General features: G+C 46.7%; 1 protein-coding gene across 2 annotated transcripts in view; it reads right to left on the minus strand.

Annotated features, from left to right (window-relative positions):
* RHOT2 (ras homolog family member T2) overlaps positions 1-24,658 on the minus strand; it is a 40,989-nt gene extending 16,331 nt beyond the window's left edge. The window contains exons 1-11 of one of the 2 annotated variants that reach the window (XM_026704136.2): positions 24,513-24,658; positions 13,249-13,307; positions 12,190-12,271; positions 11,127-11,170; positions 9,937-9,990; positions 8,382-8,434; positions 6,325-6,433; positions 4,544-4,645; positions 3,721-3,819; positions 2,449-2,557; positions 1,218-1,338 (exon numbers count right to left, since the gene is read on the minus strand). In XM_026704136.2, coding sequence (XP_026559921.2) covers positions 1,218-1,338; positions 2,449-2,557; positions 3,721-3,819; positions 4,544-4,645; positions 6,325-6,433; positions 8,382-8,434; positions 9,937-9,990; positions 11,127-11,170; positions 12,190-12,271; positions 13,249-13,281 — 806 coding nt within the window. In that variant the 5' untranslated portion in view covers positions 13,282-13,307; positions 24,513-24,658. The remainder of the gene's footprint in view (positions 1-1,217; positions 1,339-2,448; positions 2,558-3,720; positions 3,820-4,543; positions 4,646-6,324; positions 6,434-8,381; positions 8,435-9,936; positions 9,991-11,126; positions 11,171-12,189; positions 12,272-13,248; positions 13,308-24,512) is intronic. The other variant, XM_087912478.1, reaches the window with a different exon arrangement.

The raw sequence follows: 24,658 nt of genomic DNA on the forward strand, positions 1-24,658 counted from the left end.
TGATCCTAACTGGCTACAGGTTGACTCAGCCTTCCATCCTTCTGAGGTCAGTAAAATGAGGACCCAGATTGTTGGGGGCAAGAGGCTGACTTTGTAAACTGCTCAAGAGAGGGCTGGAAAGCAGTATATAAGTCTAAGACCTATTGCTGGTCCTCGACTAACAATAGTTCATTTAGTGACCGTTCAAAGTTACGATGGCACTGAAACAAATATGAGTTAGGACCGTTTTTCACACCATTGGAGCATTCACCGTCATTGTGTGATCAAAATTCAGACACAAAACTGAGCCCAACATTTCTGTGGTTAAGTGAGACCTTTGTCAGGGGAGTTTTGCCCTCATTTTACAACCTTTCTTGCCGCTGTTCCTAAAGTGAATCACTGCACTTGTTAAATCAGTAACACGGTTGCTAAGGGAATCTGGCTGCCCCATTGATTTTGTTTGTCCGAAGGTCGCAAAAGAGGATCAGACGATCCTGGGCCACAGCAATGGTCGTAAGTTGGAAGCAATCGTCAAGCATCTGAATTTTGATCACAACACCATGGGAATACTGCAAAGGTTGTAACCGTGAGAAACGGTCACCGGTCCCTTTTTTCAGTGCCGTTGTAACTTTGAACAGTCATTAAATGAGCTATTGTTAAGGCAAGGACTAGCAATAGCACTTAAGACTTACCTACCCCTTTATAATGCTTTCCAGCCCTCTCTAAGCTGTTTTACAGAGTCAGCCTCTTGTCCCCAACAATCTGGGTCCTCATTTTACCCACCTCGGAAGGATGGAAGGCTGAGTCAACCTTGAGCCTGGTGGGATTTCAATTGACAAATTGCAGTCAGCCAGCAGTCAGCAGAACTAGCCTGCAGTACCGCACTCTCACCACTGCATCATTGTGGCTCATTCAATAATAACAAAACAGCAATAATAGCAAGAGGGAAGAAGAAAAAGTGGAATTAGCCATAGCACTTAGACTTATTCTGCTTCACAGTGCTTTACAGCCTTCTCAAAAGCGGTTTACAGAGTCAGCCTGTTGCCCCCAGCAATCTGGGTCCTCATTTTACTCGGAAAGATGGAAGGCTGGTGGGATTTGAACTGGCAAAGTGCAGTCAGCCAGCAGTCGGCAGAAGTAGCCTGCAAGTACTGAACTCTCACTACTGCGCCACCACAGCTCTTCCTGCCCTGACTCTCTTTTACAGGAACCTAAGAGGAGGGTTCAGGTTTTCTCACACTGGGCAGAGATAGTCATCGGTCAGTTCCAGGGCATCATCGTAGCCAAAGCGGCGGAGGATGGTCCATGTAGTCTCATGACGCCCCCTCTGGATGAAGAGGGTATTGAGGAAAAGGAAGCCTGGTGGGAAACAAGGGTGTAGGTACACGAGGCGAGAGGTTACAAGGCAGTAGGTAGAAGAGCATCGTTCAGAAGAGGCAACTGCAGCAAAGCTACCCTATCAGGACAGATTTGAGTCTTCTCAACCTCAACAGAACAGAGCAGAGCAGAATAACAGAGATGGAAGGGGCCTCAGAGGTCTTCTAGTCCAACCCCGTGCAGGCAGGAAACCCTATACCAGGGGTGGCTAACCTTTTTGGGCTCCTGGGCTAAAAACTGTGCGCGCTCGCGCTCGTGTGCCAGCACCCAGAAAGCAAGCTCCTGCACATGCATGCGCAACATCCACCCCCCGTCGCCCCCCAGATGATTTTTGGCCCATTTGAGGCCTTTTTCAGCCTCCCAGAGGCTTGAGGAAAATTTCTGCAGCCTTTGCAGGCCGAAAAAGGGGCCCGTTTTGTCACTTCCAGTATTTCCGGAAATACAGGAAGTGACGAAACGGGCCTCTTTTTCGGCCTGCAAAAGCTTCCCTCAAGCCTTTGGAAGGTCGAAAAAGGCCTCAAACAGGGAAAACATCAGCTGTGAGGCGTGCCCATGCGCAGTGAGGTAAATTTGCCTGAGGCTTGCGTGCTGGCACAATTGGCTCTGCGTGCCACCTGTGGCACGTGCGCCCTAGGTTCGCCATCATGGCCCTATACCATGTCAGACAAATGATGTCCCAATCTCTCCTTCAAAACCTCCAGCGTTGGAGCAGCACCCACAAATTCTGAAGTCTTTCCATTGATTAATTGTTCTCATTGTTAAGAAATTTCTCCATAGTTCTAGGTTGCTTCTCACCTTGATTAGTTTCATCCATTGCTTCTTGTCCTGCCTTGAGGTGCTTTGGAGAATAGGTTGACCCCCTCTGCTTTGTGGAAGCCCCTCAAATATTGGAATATTTGGAACACTGCTATCCTCTCATCCTTACTCTTCCTTTTCATTAAACCAGGCATACCCAATTCCTGCCATTGTTCCTCATGTTTTATCCTGCAGCACCTTCATCATCTTCTCTGCACTCTATTTCTAGAGTCACAACATCTTTTTTTCAATATCATTTCCAGGGCCAGCTACTTAAAGAGGACATCTTGTGCTTACCGTTGAGCGTAAGGCCATTGTCCTGGACACCATCTGTTGTGTTCTTCCACACCACCATTTTTACGTCTTCCAGAGCCTGAGGAGCCAATGGGTTTCCAAAGCAGGACTTCTACTTCCCGGGAAAAGCAAGAAGTGTTAGTTAGAGTATATTCATGAACTGGAATACAGCTTAGTAACAGGGTCAGCCAAGGAGAGCTGAATTGAAGGCTAAAGTGAAAGAGAAACTAAGTTGTTTGCTTGCTTGTTGGAAACTAGAGCTCTGCTCTGAACCTGTAAGATGTCTGCCTCTGTTTGAGTTGGCCCCATGTTGGAGAAATCTACAACTGGTATTGTAAAATTTACTTTATGTGTTTATAAAGAAGTTAAATGAAGCTTCAGCCATCTGTGTTTATACTTTTTCTGGTGCTGAATTTACGCTGCAATACTCTGAACAAGGAGGTCAGTCACAAAAAAGGGACAAGTCTATGCCTATTGAAAATGAAGAGATAGCCAGGAAGAGACTAGATCAGTGATGGCTAATCTTTTTGGGCTCCTGTGCCAAAAACTGTGAAATCGCTAGAGTGCACGTATTCACATGCCAGCACCCAGAATGCAATGTGCGCCCATCTCCCCACGGCCCCTGTGCATGCGCGCACAATCCCCCCCACCCCCTTACCCACACTGTGCCTCACAGCTGGTGTTACAGGAAGTGATGAAACGGGCCTATAATTTGTCCTGAAAAGCCTTGCTGAAGCTTTTCCCAAGCCTCTGGGAGGCTGAAAAAGGCCTCAAACCAGCCCAAAAATCAGCTGGGAGGTGCACGCATGCACAGTGAGGTAAGTTTGCCTGCGGCTCGCGTGCCAGCACAAATGGCTCTGTGTGCCACTTGTGGCATGCATGCCATAGGTTCCCCATCGTGGGACTAGATTGCGCAGAAGTGGATAGATTGACATTGAAAATTAAACAGAAAGATGTAGAATATTATCAAATATGGAATCTATTTTACAATGGTTGGAAAAACGGGGTGGAGCTTAAGAATGTACATTTGAATTGTTAAGCAAATTAAATACCCAGACAACACGATGTTTATTAAGCACTAAGAAATGTATTTAATAGAAAATCAATTTTTTTAAAAAAGAAAGCATAAGGACCTGAAGCTCTCTTGATGTTACAAATCTCAACCTATCCAGTCGGGGCATCAGATTTGGTGCCAACAGACATTCTGAGAACACACACAGATTTCTAGCTTCTTCCACCACCAATAACCCCCATTGAAAAACAACCCGGTACTACCTGGAAATAATTGAGTTCTTCATCACTTAGGATCTGGTTGTTGTCCTGATCAGACATGGTGAAAATGCGAGTGAGAGCTTGGGCACAAGCTGGCCTTAACTGAAAAGGATAGAAGCAAAAACAAAGAGGTGTGACTTTAAAGAGAGGGAATATGAAGTAGCTGCTGATACACTCATTTTCGTTTTTCTTTAATGAAATCCACTTACCAGTAAGCTTGTCTAAGGCAGGGGTCGCCAACCTTTTGGACCTCAGGGACCAACAAACTCATCATTTTAAATCCCACTTGGACCACTGATATGAATTTTGACTGACGGTGGCTTGCTGACGTTGGTGGGAAAGTCGGTCCCATATTCCAGAGCTGCAGTAGTCACAGGACTGGCCCTTTGGTCATCCTGGAGCAGCTGCTCCTCCACCTGGATGCACCGGCCTGCCATGGACTGGAGTAGCTGCTCCGGGATGACCAAAGGTCCTGTGACTCCTGCAGCTCTGGAATATGGGACTGACTTTCCCACCAACGTCAGCAAGCTACCCTGGCGTAGATTTTCTTCTCCTGCCGTTAGTATTACCTTCCAGTTCCAGCTCTTGTGACACTACTCAAGGTAAGTTTTGCACTTGGCCAAAGGGTGGCAGCCAGCCATGTGGGCAGTGCAACCTACGCAGCCTAGATTCACTGCTTTTTGGGGGGGACATTTCTGTGCGGACCACCAATATTTTCTCACGGCTCACCAGTGGTCCCCGGCCCACCAGTTGTTGACCACTGGTCTAAGAGATTCCAGGCCTGCCTGCTTTACTATAATTGCAACATTATGATTCAGATGTTTACCTGTTTCTCCTCTGGGTCATAGAGAGGGGCAGTTGGGTGAAGAACAGCTTTCTGGGCATAGTAGAAGAGCTCCGAAATGTTTTTCAGGTTCTTTGCCGAACACTGGTGTAGAAAAAGGCAGAGAGAAGCCGATTCAGAGACCAGGAAGTGTCCATCAGTACATAAAACAGACATACTGAAACGCCACTCAAAGTTCTCATTCTGAAGAGGGCTATGAAAACAGGCACAAATTACAAGACTAAAAGTGGAGCCCCTTTTCTTCCAATGCTCATTGTTTTTTTTGTTTTTTTTTTTGATGTGGTGTCATCCGGAAGGGGAAAAAAGCTGAGAAGTTGGTGGTCTAAATTTGGGGTCTTCTGGATGCAAAATATGTGCTGCCACTAAATCAGCGGAAGAACTTCTACTTCAACTCTCGTGAAGCAGACTTCCTCAAACTTTCTGGCCCAGTGGGGTGGGGGAGAAGGGAGGGTTTTCCACGCAGCTCCTTTTGCACAAGCGGTGGGCACGCACGCCTGCCACTCACACAAATGGAAGCACAACGTGCCCGTCCTTGCCTGCCACTTCCACGGCCCAGTTCTGGCAGTGGGGTGTACGACAAATCGCCACGGCCAACTCACCGTGGCCAACTCGCCACAGCCAACTTGCTGCAGGACAACTCGGCATGGGACAAGAGTTACCATTAATATCAAAGAAAGGGTGGAATAAAATCATTCAAGAAAGGATGCAAAAGGAGGGATGGAATGAAGCGTGAATGGCAAAAATGAAAACAATTTGTATTTATTTTAAATAATTAAATTTGTTGTTGTTAGTTGCGAAGTCATGTCCCACCTATTGTAATCCCATGGACAATGTTCCCCCAGGCCTTCCTGTCCTCTGCCATCCTCCAGAGTCCATTGAAGCTCATGCCAACTGCTTCTGGGACTCCATCCAGGCCCCTCCTTCTCTGCTGTCCTCCTCCTCCTCCTCCTCCTTCCTTCCTTCCTTCTTCTTCTTTCTTCTTTCTTCTTCTGCCCTCCATTGGTCCCAGCATTCGGCTCTTCTCCAGCGAGTCCTTCTTCCTTCTCATGAGGTGGCCAAAGTCTTTGAGTTTCATCTTCAGGATCTGGCCTTCTAAAGAGCAGCCAGGGTTGATCTCCTCTAGGACTGACTGCTTTGCAGTCCAAGGGACTCGCCACAGGAGTCTCCTCCAGCCCCAGAGTTCAAAGGCCTCAATTCTTTGGCGCTCAGACTTCCTTATGGTCCCACTTTCCCAGCCACGCATTGCCACTGGGAAAAACCATAGCCTTGAACTGTTCACACTTTCCTTGGCAGGGTGAATAATTCAATAAAATTGTTACATTGTCCTGCAGCGAGCTGTCCCCAAGGCAAGTTGACCATGGTGGAGTTGGCCGAAGCAATTGGGCCTCCGGTAGTGGGCCGTGGCCCAGGGCAGGGATCGGCAACCTTAAACACTCAAAGAGCCACAAAGGTCATAACTGGAAGCCTGTCCCCTGTTCAATTCTGGGGTCGACCGGAAGTCTGGTTCCCCCACCATAGAGTTCTCCTCCTAGCAAGCTGTGCTTCTCCACCCCCACCCCAACCGGAAGCTCCTCTTAAAATGGTGACCCCGACTGGCGACAGGGAGCCGCAGCAGAGGGATGAAAGAACCCCATGTGGCTCCGGAGCTGCAGGTTGCCGACTCCCGGCCCAGGGGGTTGGGGACCCCTGTCGTATAGGAGTTTTTCTTCACCCCAACCAAAGGTATGTTCTATTTCCCTGCCAACGTCCGGACAGTTCCTCACCTCCACGCAGGTCTCGATCTCCGAGAACTGGTTCATGATGGGCAGGATGGTTTCCATGGAGCTCCCGGTGTGCAGGTCGGACTTGTTTCCCACCAGAATGATGGGAATCCTTGAAGAGAAGAAACATTTTGGAGAGACTTATCAAGGAGGGGAGAGAGGCTGTCGTTACAAGGACCAGAAAAGGGGTGGGGGGTGGAATGGCAGGGGGAGAAAGGATCTGTTTTTGTTTTAATATCAGAATATTCATGAACCGGCAGAGACATGGGTCACAAGGCCAGCCAACTGGGGGCAGTGGGGGGGGGGGGCTGAGATTGGAAATTGTCTGGGCGTGGCTTCGCTCTGGGCTCTCAGCTCTAAACTGAAACTGAACTCTGAAGCTGCTGCTCGTGTTTTGCTTGTAACCTTTACCACATTGAAAGAATCTACTACTGGTATTGTAAACTTGATGTGTTATTACGTATATAAAGAAGTTAATGAATCCTGCTGAATCAGTCATCTGGGTGTGCTTTCTGGATTTGCATTTCTGCTGCAAAAATCTAACGTTTAGCATATGGCATATAGTCAGGGAGCTCTACAATGCTTTTTAGCCACACGGTACTCTAATTCCTTGACTTACAGCCACTCCTTTAGTGACCCTTCAAAGTTACAACAGCACTGAAAAAGGTGACTTATAAGCGTTTTTCACAATTTCGACTGCTGCAGGACCCCTCCCTCTCAGTCACATGATCAAAATGTGCAGGCTTGGCAATTGGCTCATATTTATGATGGTTGCAGGGTCCCTGGGTCACGTGATCGTCTTTTGCAATCTTCTCACAAAGACAATGGAGAAGCCAGATTCGCTTAATAACTGCAGCGATTCACTTAGTAATGATGGCAAAAGAGGTGGTAAAACGGGAAGGGGGAAAATCACTTAACTGTCTCACTTAGCAACGGAAATTTTGGGCTCAACTGTGGAACTACCTGTAGTTCGGGCAGCCTAAGATTGCTAGTTCATTTCGTTCACGCATGCACGCTACCCGGAGTAGACCACAGAGGGTGAACTAGCTTTGCACCAGGTGGCTAGCAACGTTTGGGGGATGCCTGTGTTTTGGTTTGCTGGCAGCGGGTGCAGACGGCAGCAGAATCGGACAGTGGGGAAGAACGGGAGACCAGTCCGGGAGCCTGGAGAGAAGTCGGATGAGGGTCCTGTGTCCAATGCAGAGATGGGGCCAGGACCATCTGGGAGTGGGGTGCTGACTCTGGAACCTCCGAAGCCTGGCAGCAGCGAGGAAGAGGAACAAGGGGAGCCTGTTCCCAGTGCGCGTGTGCGTAGAGCTGCTAGAAGGCAAGAGCAGCTGAGACAAAGGGGGCGACTCGGGAGTAAGGCTGAGAGGTGATTGCCCCTCCCATAAGGGATAAAAGTCTGGCCAAGATGATGAAACCTTTGCAGGAAGCAAAGTAGTAGTTCGATCGGTTCAGAGTCATCCTTGAAGCTCTTTTGTACTTCGGTTGTTTTTTTTCTTGTATCTCATTTGGTTTCTTTTCTAGTTCATTTGATACGTCTGTTTTTGGCAGCACTTCACAGAACTGAAAAGTGTGTGCTATATCTTGAGGGACTGTTTGAGATTAATTCCGGCTGGGAATGAAAACAATTCCCAGCGTTGGAATAAAATAAGTCTTGCTTTTAAAACAAGTTTGCGCATGATTACGGTTTACGAAGCCCGTGTCAGGACAGCCTGGGCCTGCTTTCTCCCACCAAGCCTAGCCTCGCATCCAGGCAGCAGCAGCTTCTGAATGGAACGCTGGCAGTTTTTCCCACCGGGGTGGCACTTATTCATCTACTTGCATGTTCACGTGCTTTCGAACTGCTAGGTGGGTAGGAGCTAGGGGCAAATGACAGGAGCTCGCTCCATCACGTTGTGCCATAGGCTCGAACCGCCGGAGGGCCAACCATCTCTGGCTGGCAGATCCAGCATCCTTAAGCCACTGCGCCACTGTGCTGCCCCCCCCAAAGGGAGTTATCAACAGAGACCCTTGAGAGCCAAAGCACCCCAACCACCCTGTAGGACACTAGATACCTGGCACATCTCTCAATGCCACCATTCACCATTGGAATCCATTTTGTCCGAATCTGGGGAAACAAGGAAGGGAAAAACAAGTGGGCAGGAGAATCTCTGCACCCTTAACTCATTCCCCAATTTTTAAGAAATAAGCCCTTGAGAAGACACCCAAGTCCAACCACGCCATCGTCTCCCCGCCCCCCACAGCTCCCACCGAGATCCACACCCATCCAATGCAGCAGATGCCCTTCAAGATGTTATGCCCCTGGTGGAGACTGACTCTGAGGAAGAGGAGGAACAGCCAACAGAAAGTGGAAGTGTGGCTCTGGAGGTTGTGGAGGAGGCTGGGGAAGGGCAGAGGCTGGCTGAGCAGTCAGAGGAGGACCCAGGTCCATCCCCTCCCCATCCTAGGGCGCGCAGGGAGGAGAGGATAAGGGAGAGACGTGGTCTACTCTGGAGAAGAGGGCCATGATCCTCTTCATGGGCTGCAGCTGTGACAACTGAATAAGAGTTTGGACCTGCGTACTGGCAAATGCTGGAAACAAAGTGTTTTATTTTGGTTTGAGGTTAACCTGGTTGTCATCCTTCCAACGGACTGTGTGCCTTGTTATCTCCTTGAATTTGGTCAATGCTTCTCCTGTTCCGTTGTGGAAATTTCATCATTGTCGTTTGTTTGGTTCTTATTTTCACCTCTATCTGCTCATTCAATTTGGGCTGTATTGCTTTCTTTTGAAGACTATTCAGTACGTTTTATCTCCAGCTGAGAATGATTGAACAGTGGGGCCAAGTTGGAGGTATTAAAGGACATTTATTTACGTTTTGGATTTTGTGACCTTTGTGTTATGCAGACGAACTCATGAGCTGTTCTGACTCAGCTCCCCAAACACAACAAAAACCCTCAGAAGTGATTTCAAAGATTCCTTTAATTAGGAGCGCCAACAGCCTTGGCAAAAAAGTTTCTCACCGCAGGCTAACAAGGCCGGCTGGCCAGAAGAGGAATAGTTGTCTGCCACATCTATTCATCTCCGGCCCCTGCCTTTTATCCCCAGAGCTAGGGTGGGGCCTCGCTAGCTCTTCCGTCCCAAGGACTGGCCCATAGATTTCCACTGCTCTCCTCTCCTCTGCCTTCTGTACATCTGTGCGGCTAGGGTGGGGCTTCACTAGCAGCCATGGCTCTTCCATCCCAAGGACCGGCCCATACAGTTCCACTGCTCTCCTCTCCTCTGACTTCTGAGCATCTGCGCGTCAGGCACTGGACCCAGCTGTTCCTCCTCTTCCTCATCAGCCACTCCAGACCTGGGGGGTTGTTGACTCTCCATCTGAGGGCTGACGGAAGGCCCAGGCTCCACCTCTGTCTCCCTCTCTTCCAGCTCTATTTCTTTCTTCCCCCTGGGAGCTCCGAGGTTGCCCTGATGTTGACCCTGACTCCCACACCACCACCACCACCACTACCTCCTCCTCCTCCAATTCAACTGCTGGAGGGGCTGGTGGCCGACAGGCCATAACGTGAACATTCATAGGGCCTTGCATAGGAAAGTCCAAGCGGGGAGCAGCAATAAAGGCAAGGTATTACCTTATCAATGGTGGCCTCCTCTGTGACATCATAGACCATGCACACCACGTTGGCCTGCAAGGGAGAAAAGCGGGAGAGAGCTCAAGCAAACACATGGAATTCTCCCTCTCAAAGCTCTTATCCGGGTTATTTTTTCATTGCAAAAGAACTCGCAGCCCAATGTTGGGTTTCACACCATCAACAAGAGCCAACTATATAGTCCGATACCAACGCTCTCGTGAGTTGGCCCCTTTCAACCATGCCCTCCCATCTAGGAATACCAGCGTGGCAAAGAGATAGTTCTTCAGAGTATAGAAAGAAAGAAAGACCTTGAAAGAAATATCCAGAACTGTGAGATAACACCTGGAAAGACGCTTGAGCAATTTCCTCCCTGATTCCTATGGGATGCAAGGAAAAGGGGCACGGAACGATCAAGCTTGCAAGATCTTGTTACGTTGCCTATCTCAATAAAGGCTAGTTTCAGCCTTCCTCTGGAGTTCAATCCTTGGCCTGGTCCATCTAGTGGGGCTTAAACCGAGATCTTACTCCCTAATATGCTGGTTCTCAGAATAACGACGTTAGAAGGGACCTTGGAGGTCTTCAAGCCCAACCCTCTGCCCCCACCTCAACTCAGGAGACCCCATACCATTTTGGTCAAGCGGTTGTCCAATCTCTTCTTAAAAGCCTCAAGTGATGAAGCCCCTACAACTTCTGGAGGCAGGTTGTTCCGCTGGTTTATTGTTTTCACTCTCAGGAGATGTCGTCGTTCTTCTATCCTTTGCTTCTTCTCCCGCCTTCGGAATATAGGCCTGAGTCCCTCCCTCTTTTTCTCCAGGGGAAGAGAGCTGTGTCCCTCTTTGCAACTGAATGTTCATTGTGCCTTATGACATCGCTTGGGGCTTCCCACGGCAACCCAACTATATATATGGCAACCCTGCTGAAAGCTAAGTGATCCATGCTGTCCGCAAGGAAGAAGGAACTTCTGGCCTGCTCCTCCCCCCAAGTTTTCTCCTGTTTGGTTCTCTCTTCAGCTGGTAGGTTAAACTCTCACAGTGCTACTACCGACAGGCACGAATGAAGTGAAAAGGGATCCCGTGAGGCTTTGGGTGGGATTTGGGGAGAGTTTTGGTGTCCAAGTTCAGGAAGGCAAAGAGAGGAAGGGGAGGGGAGCTCTCTCAGGCCCGCCCCACCCCTCCAGAACTTAGACTCACCTTGGAAATCTCTTCTTGGAGTTCTTCTTCCGTCTGTTCGGCTTCTGAAAGGAAAAACAAAATGAGCCACGGGGGCATAGTGGTTAGAACACAGTACTGCAGGTTACTTCTGCCGACTGCTGGCTGACTCCAAATTGGCTCAAGGCTGACTCAGCCTTCCGTCCTTCCGAGGTGGGTAAAATGAGGACCCAGATTGTTGGGGGCAAGAGGCTGACTCTGTAAACCGCTTAGAGAGGGCTGGAAAGCAGTATATAAGTCTTAGTGCTCTTGCTATATGGCTCTGGACTCTTTCAGACATATTCAAAGTGAGAAGCATAAACAGGATGTTAAAGCCCCATCTATTGCTCAGAGAAGGAATGAATTATTGCAGGACCCTCACTTTAAGGCAGGGGTCTCCAATCTTGGCAACTTTTAAGATTTGCGGAGTTAAGAGTTCTGGGAGTTGAAGTCCACAAATGTTAAGTCCACAAATGCCAAGGTTGGAGACCCCTGCTTTAAGGTATGGTACAGTATGGTAGAGAGCCAGTTTGGTCTAGTGGTTAAGGGACCAGCCTAGAAAGCAGGAGCCTGTGAGTTCTAGTCCCACCTTAGACATGAAAACCACTGGGTGACTTGAGGACAACCGCCAGGAGACTGTGAGTTCTAGTCCTGCCTTAGCCATGAAAGGCAGCTGGGTGACTTTGGGCCAACCATGAGGAGACTGAGTTCAAGTCCTGCCTTAGCTATGAAAGGCAGCTGGGTGACTTTGGGCCAGTCACTCTCTCTCAACTCAACCAACCTTACAATGTGGTTCTTGTGGGGAAAATAGGAAGAGTGTTGGCGTGTCGTGGATATGTTCACCACCTTGAGGTATTTGTAAAAAAATAATAAAGGCAGGATACAAATAAATAAACCAATATAAGATTGTGCGAATGCAGAGGGGAAGGCAAAAAAACCATTCCAACCTTTCAACTCGCACATATCATAGCAAATGATGTTTGTCTACTTCCAGGCGGCCCCAGTTTGGTGCGTAATCCTGGCTTCTTATCCACAAATTGACCTGCCATTTATACCCGTGACCTACCTGAATAGTCTACAATGTGGGTAGGGATTTTCTCAGGGGTGACGTCTGCAGGAATGATGATCTCTTCGGCCCGAGGTGGAACCTGGGGGAGAAAAGGGTTGATCTCGGGCATAACTCAGATGATAAAGGCTTGTCTGAATTTATCTGGGTACTGTTCTGACCTCGGCTTCACAAAATCACGAAGCAGACTCCTTTTCCTGACAAAACCCCTTTTTATTAGGCTAATGTGAATTCCTCTCATTCCCATCCAGCAAAGTCCCGGCAAACAGTCTTTCAAGAATGAATTGCAACCACAGATTTATCAGGCTTGGACAGTTGCCAGGTTGATAACTTCCAAGTGCAACGCTGTACAAAAAGACTACTTGGCAAGGAGTCACGAACAAATCACCATCCTGTTCTGACCCAAATCCTTTTCCAATAAGACAAACAATAATCAAAGGGAACAAGAACCTTTTTAATGAGTCTTATGAATCCCCGGTTAAACTAATTAACTTTGATAAGCACAAACCTTGCTAAAACTGTGCAAGAATCACAGATAAGAAATATTTCACAACCCGTCTTCAAATAACCAACTTAAGATACTGTAATGTCCACGAGGCTGAGTTTCAAAATGTCTTTGCTTCCTGCAAAGAACATTTGCTTCACAGCTGCCTTTTACCTTCTTGAAGGAGGGCCCATTACCTTGCAGCTTTACTCTTGAGTTGCCTGTGCTGTTGTAACTGCTCTTTCCTACGAGCAATCCTGCGCGCACGCGCACTTGGCACAGGCTCCTCGGGAACCTCTTCATCGCTGCTGCCAGCCCCCACAATCTCTGAAGGCAGCCGTCCACTCCCTAATGGTCCTGGCCCCTCATCTGAGACCTCATTCTCCTCAGCCGCTAGCACCTGCTGCCGGCTAACCACAACACACCCAAGGCTATTACCATCCGGCAAGGTTTCTTCTTGCTTTGCTTGTATGTCGTAGTGTACTTTTTGGTTGTCCTGCTTATATATGGTACAAAGATAAAACTAAGAATAAGAAAAATCAGGCAGAATAAGAATAACAGCAACCTGCACTCACCTCTTCAGGGAATTCCTCACCCACCAGAGCCATGATCAAGGATGTTTTCCCCACTTGGGCTATAAGAGAGAGAAGCAATAGAGTCAGAGGTAGCCTTCGAGTTACGACTATTCATTTAGTGACTGTTCGAAGTTACAACAAACACTGGGGGGGAAAAAATGACAATTTTTCACGCTTACAACCATTGAAGCATCCCCAGGGCCAGGTCATCAAAATTCGGATGCTTGGCAACGGGCACGTACTTATGACGGTTGCAATGTTCTGGGGTGTGTGTGTGTGTGTCACGTGATCCTCTTTTGCGACCTTCTGACATGCAAAGTCAATGGAGGGGGGGAAGGCAAATTCACTTCATTAAGTTACTACTCATTTAATAACTGGCGTGATCCACTTAACGACGGTGGCAAAGGTTGATTGTAAAATGGGCAAAACTCGCAGTAAGTGCCTTACCTGGCAATGGAAATTTTGGGCTCCCTATGCAGGTAGTATATACAGGTAGTCCTGGACTTACGACCCAGAACTGCCCAAAATTTATGTTGCTAAGCGAAACATTCGTGAAGTGAGTTTTGCCCCATGTTACCACCTTGTTTGCCACCCTTGTTCAGTGAACCCCCCCCTGTAATTGATAAGTTTGTAACCCAGTTGTTAAGTGAATCGGACTTGGCTTGTCAGAAAGTCGCAAAAGGGAGTCATGTAACCCCAGGAAGACGCTGCCACCATCATAACTATGAATCAGTTGCCAAGCATTTGAATGTTGATCACGTGACTTCAAGGATGCTGCAATGTTGTAAGTGTGAAAAAATGGTCGTAAGTCTCCTTTTGTGATGACCTGGGGTGTGACACAAAAATAACCAAGTCACAAAAATAGAATAAATTTCCTTTAATGCCTCCAACTTGGCCCCAATGTCCAATTATTCTCAGCTGGAAATCAAACTCTCAAAGAAAACAGTTTACAAAGGGAGTAAATGCAGTCTGCACCCAAAGTAAAAGTTAATTCCAAATAAAAATCCCAACACAATCCACACTGAAGGAATTACTATGACAGGCAAGGATGATTAACTGCAGACTTCTACCAGATAACGCAGCCACCCCATTTGGGAAGAAGCCAAAACACAGATAATCTCCGACAAGAAGAAAACACGCTTCGTTTCCAGCATTGGCCCATGCACAGTTTGTCCTTATAAACAGTCCTCACAGCTGCAGCCCATGAAGGGGATCAGGACCCCTTCCTCACCCGTAGACCACACCATTCATGTTTCTCCCTTATCCTCTCCTCCCTGCATGCCCTAGGATGGAGAGGGGATGGGCCTGGGTCTTCCTCTGACTGCCCAGCCGGCCTGGGCCCTTCCCCAGCTTCCTCCACAACCTCTGGAGCCACACTTCCACTCCCTGTTGGCTGTTCCTCCTCTCCCTCGGAGTCTGACTCCAACAGAGGCGTGACACGTTTTTTCCAGTACCATTGTAACTTTGAACACTCACTAAACACTTGTAAGTCCACGACTACATGTATTGATCAAGGGTTACGAGGATTGGAGCATCTCTTATTAACCTCAAAACTTCAACCTTTGGTAGTACCAGAAGAGTATAATAAACGGAATACATACTTAATTGTGCACGTAGTAACAGCACCAAGTATAGTGTTTGCACAACCATGGGAAAATGACAAGGTCCTGACAGATGAAAGTGTAATAAAAAAAATTAGAATGTGCTGAGATGGCTAGATCGACACTTAAGATAAAAGAAAAGGAAGAAACAGAATATTTTTTTTAACATGGGATTTATTCTATCAATAATTAACTAACAGAAACAGAGGTTGGAAACTAAACAGAATTTAAAAAGGTAATTAGAATTTGTACTGAAAATTTTGCAAAGCGGATAAAGTAATTATGATGTTGTTTTTAATATTGATACGTTTATTAAGATTACTAGCATGATTTTTGGTTATTGTTGTATTTTTACTTAAAATTACTTGTGCCCAGACAACACGCTGTTCAGATAGACATGGAATTTTTTAATGTACTTTAAAAGGAAAATGTACCAATAAAACATATATTCCCCACCCAAAAAACTATCTTCAACCTTTGACTGAAAACTGCTAGTGAACATCCTAGGTCTATCCATATTCAGCCATCTTATACGTGAACGTCACAATATTTACACACGGTCACTGGCTCTGATTCCAAAATGCAGTGTGTTTGCTTCTGGCTACAATGAACAGTTTTGGATCACGTCCACCAAGCTAAGATATTATGGACCACGGTAAAAGGATTATGGGAGTTAATCTGCAATACCCTGGTTTGCTTATCTCCGTTGCCAGAACACCCACCAAAGGTTCCCGAGTCAGAAGTTTGCGCTGTCTAGTTTAACCCTGTGCTACGTCCAGAAGGGAGTTGAAGCTCACATACTAATGAGAAGAGAGGGCCCCTTTGGAGAAGACCCCGATGTTGGGAAAGATGGAAGGAGAAAGGAGAAGGGGATGGCAGAGATATGAGATTAAATGGGGTCACTGATGCAATGAACGTGAGTTTGGGCAAACGCTGAGAGACAGCGGAGCAGGACATGGGGCCTGGTCTACTGTTGGTCCACAGGGCCATGAAGAGATGGACATGATTTAGTGACTGAACACCAACATGAGCCGCGGTGGCGCAGTGGTTAGAGTGCAGTACTGCAGGGCTACTTCTGCTGACTGCCGGCTGACTGCAATTTGGCAGTTCGAATCTCACCAGGCTCAAGGTTGACTCAGCCTTCCATCCTTCTGAGGTGGGGAAAATGAGGACTCAGATTGTTGGGGGCAATAGGCTGACTCTGTAAACCACTTAGAGAGGGCTGTAAAAGCGCTATAAAGCGGTATATAAGTGCTATTGCGATTGCTCTTCCTTTTTGCTCCTTCCTTCCTTCCTTCCTTCCTTCCTTCCTTCCATCCATCCATCCATCCATCCATCCATCCATCCATAATGCACAGTGGTTAGAATGCAATATTGCAGGCTGACTCTGCCCACTGCCAGCAGTTTGGTCCTGACCAGCTCAAGGTTGACTCAGCCTTCCCTCCTTCCAAGGTGGGTAAAATGAAGACCCAGATTGTTGGGGGCAAGAGGCTGACTCTGTAAACCGCTTAGAGGGGGCTGCAAAAGCAATGTAAAGTGGTATATAAGTCTAACTGCTATTGTTATGTCCTGAATTATCCAAATACAATCCAGGTCTCACGCTTGCCTTGCTGGATTATTTTGGGGGGGACATCTCTCCCCAGCAAGGCACTGCCAACTCTCTTAAGATAGAAATAGACAACCTGATCTTCTCCAGATGTTTCGAGCTTCACCACTCATCGTGTTCCAGCCAAAAGGCAAATCATTAATTGCCAGTAATGATCAGAGCGAGAGTTTGAAGCTCCTAGGGGAGTAACCCACCTCGTTCTAAAACAATCGGTTTGCTCGGAGAAAGGTGTTTTTTTTTCCTGAGGCTGGATCTGGAAGGGCATGAAACGAAGTGTTCGTCACAGTAAGCTTCTCTATGGGAGAGCTGTCAAGTTCCCGACAGAAGCTCAATAAAGTCAGCCATTTTTAAAAAAAAGGGGGGACAACATTGGTGCATCAGCAAGCCTCGGGGGAAAGATTTCAGCTTTTATTTGTGGAGTGGTTTCAGGACGTTGTCCAAAAAAAGAGAGAGAGAGAGAGAGAGAGAGAGAGAGAGAGAGAGAGAGACAATAACCCCTGAGACACTACTTTGTAAGTTGAACAAATATCTGATGGATTGGCTTTAACATGAAGACTGCAAGCTGAAGAATTCTTTTTTTTGAAGATTCAGGCTGTTAAATGGTCAACTGGGGCTCTGCAGTACTACTTCAGCCTTCATTCAGAAAAGGTCCTGTTAATTAAAAAAAAGAGTGGCTTAAGAAGAATTGCAACCAGGTTAACAACGGTACCCTAGCGTACTATGAAGGAAGCCTTGTTATAAAGCTCCCAGAGTGAATGGCTTTATTAGAAGAAATAAAGGGAAAAAACCAGAAGCTCTCTCTCTCTCTCTCTCTCTCTCCTAAGAAGAGAAAAGCAAAGCAGGAAATGCTTTCGCTCTCTGGCATTCATTCGGTCCCACCCTGATTTCGCTCCTAGATAACCATATTTTTAATCCCTTCCTGAAATGAACGCTACGATTCTGTCCTGGATACGGAGTTCCATCTGCAGCTCCAAGTCTGCAGAATGTTTTTTTGTTTTGTTTTTTTTGCTCGGACATCCTGTCTTTGCTCAAGGAGTTCCTCTCCTCCACATCTTTATTTTAAAACTCACAAACAAGCCCGAGAAATACATTGGGTGAAAGTGAAAAAGCAGCGATTTCATTAGCCTACCAGGTTCGCTGGGTTGAAGCAGCCTTTGTCTACTCAAAGACGAGCATTATACTGTATACGCTATATCAGAGGGGAATGGGAGCTGGCAGAGGGTTTACTGGCCGGATGCCCTTCCTGTCGCCGATGCGGAGTTTTGTTCAGCGGATATATTCTCAGCGCGCCCAGAGAGAGAGAAAAAATATCTGCCTCTACCCAGGGTCGAACTCACAGCCTCCTGACTGTGAGGCGAGAGTTCCACCTCTAGGCCACTGCACCACTCACTCATACTTTACGTAGACTGGGCAAAAATAGTTACTGAAAAATACTGGTATCCGGCCAGTAAACACTCAGCTCCATTCAATTATGGTGTCGTTAAAAGATGACAATGATGATCAGGGGGAATGGGACAACTTGCTATGGATAACTAATTGCGGCCAACTCTTTACAGCCAACTCGACACGGGAGTATGCAACAATAAATTTTAAAAAAATATTTTCATTTTTGCCATTCATATTTTATTCTGTCCCTCACTTTGCATCCTTGAATGATTCTATTCCGTCATTTCTTTGACATTAGTGTAACTCTTGTCCTGCAGTGAGTTGTCCAGTGGCGAGATGGCCATGGTGAGTTGTCCTGCAGAAACTGGCCGTGGAGAATTGGCCGTGGAGAATTGTCATAGTAATAGCGCTTAGACTTATATATCATTTCACGGTCCTTTTTACAGCCCTCTCTAAGCGGTTTACAGAGTCAGCCTCTTGCCCCCCAACAATCTGGATCCTCCTTTTACCCACCTCGGAAGGAGGGAAGGCTGAGTCAACCTTCAGCCTGGTGGGATTCAAACTGCCAAATTGCAGTCAGCTGGCAGTCAGCAGAAGTAGCCCTGCAGTACTGCACTCTGACCACTGCGCCACCTGGGCTCCATAGACCCCATATCAGGGGTGTCTCAACCTTTGGCAACTCTAAGATTGTGACCTTCAACTCCCCAAGTTTCCTAGCCACCTCAGCCAACAACCTTTTGTTCAATGACAGCTCAAAGTTATAAGGGCCTTGGAGAAACTGATGTACGACCAGTCTTAGTCATTATCAGCTCATACTGTATTGTCTTAACAATCATCATACACACACACACACGATCACATAATCACAATTCGAGTGATCGACGTCATATTGACCACCAGTTACAGCATCCCACAATGACTTGGCACAGAGAGGAGGGGGACAAGCTATTTTCCAAGGCACCCAAAGGCCAGACAAGGAACAAACTGAACAAGGAGAGATTCAACCTGGAAATAAGAAGGAATTTTCTGACAGTGAGAATAATTAACCCATGGAACAGAAGCTGCCTTCGGAAGTTGTGGGAGCTTCATCACTGGAGGCTTTGAAGAAGAGACTGGACTGCCATCTGTCAGCAATGGTGTAGGGTCTCCTGCTTGGGTGCGGGGTTGGACTAGATGACCTACAAGGTCCCTTCCTACTCTGCTATTCTATATTCAGTGGAACAGCTTGCCTTTGGAAGTGGTGGGAGCTTCATCCCTGGAAGCTTTCAAGAAGAGACTGGACTGCCTTCTGTCAAAAATGGTGTAGGGTCTCCCGCTTGGGCGGGGGGTTGGACTAGATGACCTACAAGGTCCCTTCCAACTCTGATTATCTGTTATCTGTTAACACAGTCACAATCTGCAACGTATTTTTTTTTTACAATTTTCAGCAAAACAAAAAGCACCCACAGGGAAAACTGAATCCATTGAACAAACTGTATGATTTGTTTAATGAAAAAAAAAATACGGAATGAAAAAAATTTAAAATGAATTTTAGGAAACACTGCTGCAAAACTGAATCCGACTGCAATGACTTACAAGAAATCCAGGTCCCAACCATGGTCATAAGTGGAGGACAATCCACATTCCATCCTTCATACCAAGATTACTTAGACATGATATAAAGGAAGATATTTTTTTTTACAGCCACAGCAGATTTTTCCAACCTATTTTCTATCATTACCTGCAAGGCAACAAGCCCAAAGGGAGCAAACCTTTAGGTCACCAAATTTATTCTTGTACGAACAGTTTTCCATAAACTACCTCTCCTCAAACAACCCTGGAAAGTAGCAAGGTTGATCTCCGCATTGCAACTGAGATGGACTAAGGTCCCCCAGATGTGAGATATGAACACTCTCAGGCCAGACCCAACATCTTCTCAACTGCTTCTGCTGATCACTGGCTGCCAGCAGTTTGGGTCTCACCAGGCTCAAGGTTGACTCAGCCTTCCAGCCTTCCGAAGTGGGTCAAATGAGGACCCAAAATTGTCGGAGGGAAGAGGCTGACTCTGTAAACTGCTTAGAGAGAGCTGGAAACAGTGGTGGTATTCTATCGGTTCGGCCCGATTCTGTTGAGCCAGTAGCGGCGATGAGCAGTGGAGACAGAATCGGTTCTCTCCACCTCTCTGCTGTTGGGCCCACCTGCTGGCCTGGGCTCCCATACTCACCTTTGTCCTCTGCTTTTGAAGCGCAGCTGCTTTGCGTGGCGCAGAAAAGTGCCACACGGCAGCTCCTGAAGAGACCGGGAGAGTGCAGGCTTGCAGGAGGTGAGTTAGAATGCCTCTGTGCCTGTGCAAAGTACGTGTTTGGTGCGTGTGCGTATGCAAAGTGTGTGCATGCACGCAAAGCGTTCCCACCAAACCGGTAGTAAAAATATTTGAATCCTACCACTGGCTGGAAAGCTCTATAAAGTGGTGTATAAGTGTTATTCCTTCCTTCCTTCCTTCCTTCCTTCCTTCCTTCCTTCCTTCCTTCCTTCCTTCCTTCCTTCCTTCCTTCCTTCCTTCCTTCCATCCATCCATCCATCCATCCATCGTGCACAGTGGTTAAAATGCAGTATTGCAGACTAATTCGCTGCCAGCAGTTCAATCCTGACCGGCTCAAGGTTGACTCCGCCTTCCAACCCGAGGTGGGTAAAATAAGGAGCCAGATTGTTGGGGGCAAAATGCTGACTTTGTAAACCACTTAGAGAGGACTGTAAAAGCACTGTAAAGCTGTATATACATCTTAAGTGCTATTGCTATCTATCTATATCGATCAATCAATGTCTATCAATATCTATGTATCTATGCATCTATGTTATGGATCTGTATCTATCATCTCTCTCTCTCACATTTGTCATCTATCCATCCATCCAAATACAGTTTGCCTTTTGCAAAACCACATGCAGTAACATTCTCTGTTATTTCTTAACCTATTTTTCAAATGTTCTTATACTTTTTCTCCAGGATTCTGATTATGAATAGATTTTGACATGTTAATTAAGAAATAATGTTAGCATTTAACAATGATTAAATATGAAATATTCAATACTAATACCAAAGAATTGCAGCAACCTGAAAATAGACATATATATCAGTGCCGTAAGACAATAGAACATAATGCTAGATGAAGGATCCTCTATTATTTTGCAAAGACCCTTTAAAACAATTTTGCAAGATATCCTCTGCCCAATTCTTTCAGTTAGTCTGTAAGTTATAATCAGTTTGGACTTCTGTAGCAAAAATGTCAGGATATTTTAGGATCAGGTCTCTGGATTATTTATTTAAATATAAAATAAATATAAAACTGCTGTTATCTAGGCCAACTTTTAGATTAAGTCAGTTAAAAGCATATAAAAAGAAAAAATTAAAGTGCTGAAGAATTCAAACAGACAGGCAACTGCCACATAACAGTCAATAGGAAAGGCTAAAATGTTTGTGACAGTGGACAAGTCAGTACATGGATTTCACAGAATAAAAGAGAAAGAACTGAATCACAAAATACAAAGATCCCCACATAAAAGTAGAATGACCTTGGCAAAAGAAAGGAAAGGTAGTGATTAGGCACCTTGGGTACAATCCCAAAACATTTGGAGCCCCAATTGAACACCATCAAGATTGACAAAATTCCAATCAGTCAAGGTGGCTTGGGGAGGTTATATCCTATGGCGATACCTTTGACACTATCAAACATCAACATCCAGGTGGGAAGGACTCCATAGGTGAATGGAATGGAATGGAATGGAATGGAATGGAATGGAATAGAATAGAATAGAATAGAATAGAATAGAATAGAATAGAATAGAATAGAATAGAATAGAATACTTTATTGGCCAAGTGTGATTGGACCCACAAGAAATTGGTCTTAGTGTAAATACTCTCAGATACATAAAGGTATGTTCATTAAGAATCAAGAATCATAACGTACAACACTTAATGACAGTCATAGGGTACAATCAACAATCAAATCATACTAGGAAACAGTCAAATGGGAGGGGATGGGTGATAAGGAGTGGTGAGAAGATTAACAGTAATAGTAGTGTACACTTTGTAAATAGTTGAACAGTGTTGAGGAAATTATTTGTTTAGCAGAGTGATGGCTTTTGGGAAAAAACTGTCCTTGTGTCTAGTTGTTCTGGTGTGCAGGGCTCTATAGCGTCGTTTTGAGGGAAGGAGTTGAAACAGTTTATGTCCGGGATGTGAGGGGTCTGTAAATATTTTCACAGCCCCCTTTTTTGACTCGTGCAGTATACAGGTCCTTGATTGAAGGCAGGTTGATAGTAATTGTTTTTTCTGCAGTCCTAATTACTCTCTGAAGTCTGTGTCTGTCTTGTTGAGTTGCAGAACCAAACCAGACAGTTATAGAGGTGCAGATGACATAGTCAATAATTCCTCTGCTCCAATACCAAATCCACTCTAAACATCTGATTTTGCAGTGAACTCTAATAATACATTAAGCTTGTATGCTGCCTGATTTCCAACAACTCTAGACAGCTCACAACTATTAAAAAATATAATAGCAATCAACACAACTTAAAACATAACTAGCTCAATAATAGCAATCTGCTCTGCTACGAAACTATATGGTCGGGCTTAGGTTTGGGGGAGGAAAATAAGGGGGAAAATTCTAGCTCTGCCTACCAGCATCCATTGGTATTCATCTGGCTAGCATCCTGTCAGTGTGTGAGAGTTAAAGGCTATTTGGAAAGTGAAACAGTATTTGCCCTGTGAGCAAGGAGACAGCAAGGAGCCTGGGCGTGACTTAGATCAACTGTTCTGTACTTAAAGCCGCTTGGTACTGTAAACTGAAACTGAAACTCCTCTCCTCTGCTTGTGTTTTGCATTTGGAACAGATTTCTTTTCAGGTGTGGAGGGGGAGTAGAACTCCTTAGCATCAGAGCGTGTTAATAATAATAATATAGGAAATACTAATGCTCTGATGGTCATTTCGAGAAATCCTTTCTTAGTGAGCATCTAGAAGCCAAGAGGAACATATGCGCCAAATTTCAAGTTTGTAAGCTTTACGGTTCTGAAGATTTTGTGATGATTCGTGAGTGGAATTTCGCTTTTATATAGAGAGATACAAGAAATAAGAAGGCAAGTGTGATAGATCAAGGGATTGTCTCCTTTGCCAAAGGCCTGGGTGAAGAAGCAGGACTTTTATGTCTCTTTTGAGCAACAACATTCTTCTTCTTCTGGATCTTGAGGGTTTGGGAGAAATCCGTCAGTCTAGCAAGTTGTATGAGACAACCATCTCAAAACCATTAAATTACCAAGTTCTTATTTGTCCCATTTCTAACATCTTCCTCACCTCCTTGCCTTCCCGCTAGATGTACCCCAATCACAGATCGAGAGAATGCATATATCCTTTATACAGGTTGTCCTCGACATATGACCACAACCGAGCCCAAAATTTAAGTTGCTAAATGAGAACTTTTCCAAGTGAGATTTGCCCCGTTTTTAACGATGTTCCTTGCCACTTTTGTTAAATAAATCGCTGTAGTTGTTAAAGGAATAAAAAATGGTCATGTCACTTTTTTCATCAGTGCCGTTGTGACTTTGAATGGTGGCTAAAGAAATCGTTGTAAATCAAGGACTACCTGTGTTCACCACTAGAATAGAATAGAGCTGGAAGGGACCTTGGAGGTCTTCTAGTCCAGCTCAAGCAGGAGAACCTATATTATTTCAGACAAGCGGCTGTCCAGTCTCTTAAAAACCTCCCGTGATGGAGCGCCCACTCAGCTGATCCTATGTTTGTAGCAGGACTTGGGCTACGATGAAATCCAGAGCCAGCCATCCAGAACCCCAATGCATGGCATTATTTAATCAAAATCATCACCTAGAGGGCCCTGACCCTGCAACATCGAATCAGCAGAGCAGATGCTAAAGGGAGACAAAGCGGTTCCACCTGGCCCGGTGCTAAGCAGAGCTTTATAGGGAGAGAGCAACACCTGGAATTGCACCTGGAAAGAAAGCTGGCAACCGGTGCAGCTGGCAAAGCAGAGGTGGTACCTGGGCATACTGCGCCATGCCCGATCCCGCTTGCCCTTCCAGCATTATACTAGACCAGTTGAAGCTTCCGGGTGGTCTCCAAGGGCGGCCCCAGGGACAGAGCATTGCAGTAGTCCAGCCAAGTTGGAGGACAACCCAAAGCAAGCTGGCAACCAATGTAGGTGGCAAAGCAGAGGTGGTACCTGGACATACTGCGCCATGCCCGATCCCGCTTGCCCTTCCAGCATTCTACTAGCCCAGTTGAAGCTTCCGGGTGGTCTCCAAGGGTGGCCCCAGGGACAGAGCATTGCGGTCGTCCAGCCAAGGTGGAGGACAACCCAGAGCAAGCAAGGGCCACTTAGGGACACAACTTCCCTGCAACTTCCCCACCCTGCTTGGATTCCTCTGCATCTCCCCTTCCCCGCGTGTCCTGATTCCACCCCTGACTCTCCTCCAAGGTCATTCCCAGGCCTCCTGACTCCGCCCACAGCTCCCTGGCCCCGCCCACAGACCTCCTGGCCCCGCCCCCTTTTCGCCCGCCTGCTCCAAGATTGGACACCCCCCTCGCCCGAGACCCGGGGCGCCCACGCGGCGGCACTTCCCACCACCACTCCCCCCCCGGGCCGCCCCGATCCGGGCAGGCCGCCCCCTTCCCCGCTCTTACCTTCGCCCAGCAGGAGGATGCGCGTCCCGCCTCATCCCCGCGGCTTCGGGGGAGGAGGGGGTGCTGCAGCGATCGCCGCTCGCTCCGGCACTTCCCACCCTTCTCGGCGCTGCCGCCGTCTCGCTTCCCGCTTCCGCTTCCGCCTT

The sequence above is a fragment of the Pseudonaja textilis genome, chromosome 14 (assembly GCF_049901715.1).
Source record: "Pseudonaja textilis isolate UNSWEBS1 chromosome 14, rPseTex1.2, whole genome shotgun sequence".
In the NCBI taxonomy this organism is placed as follows: Eukaryota; Metazoa; Chordata; class Lepidosauria; order Squamata; family Elapidae; genus Pseudonaja; species Pseudonaja textilis.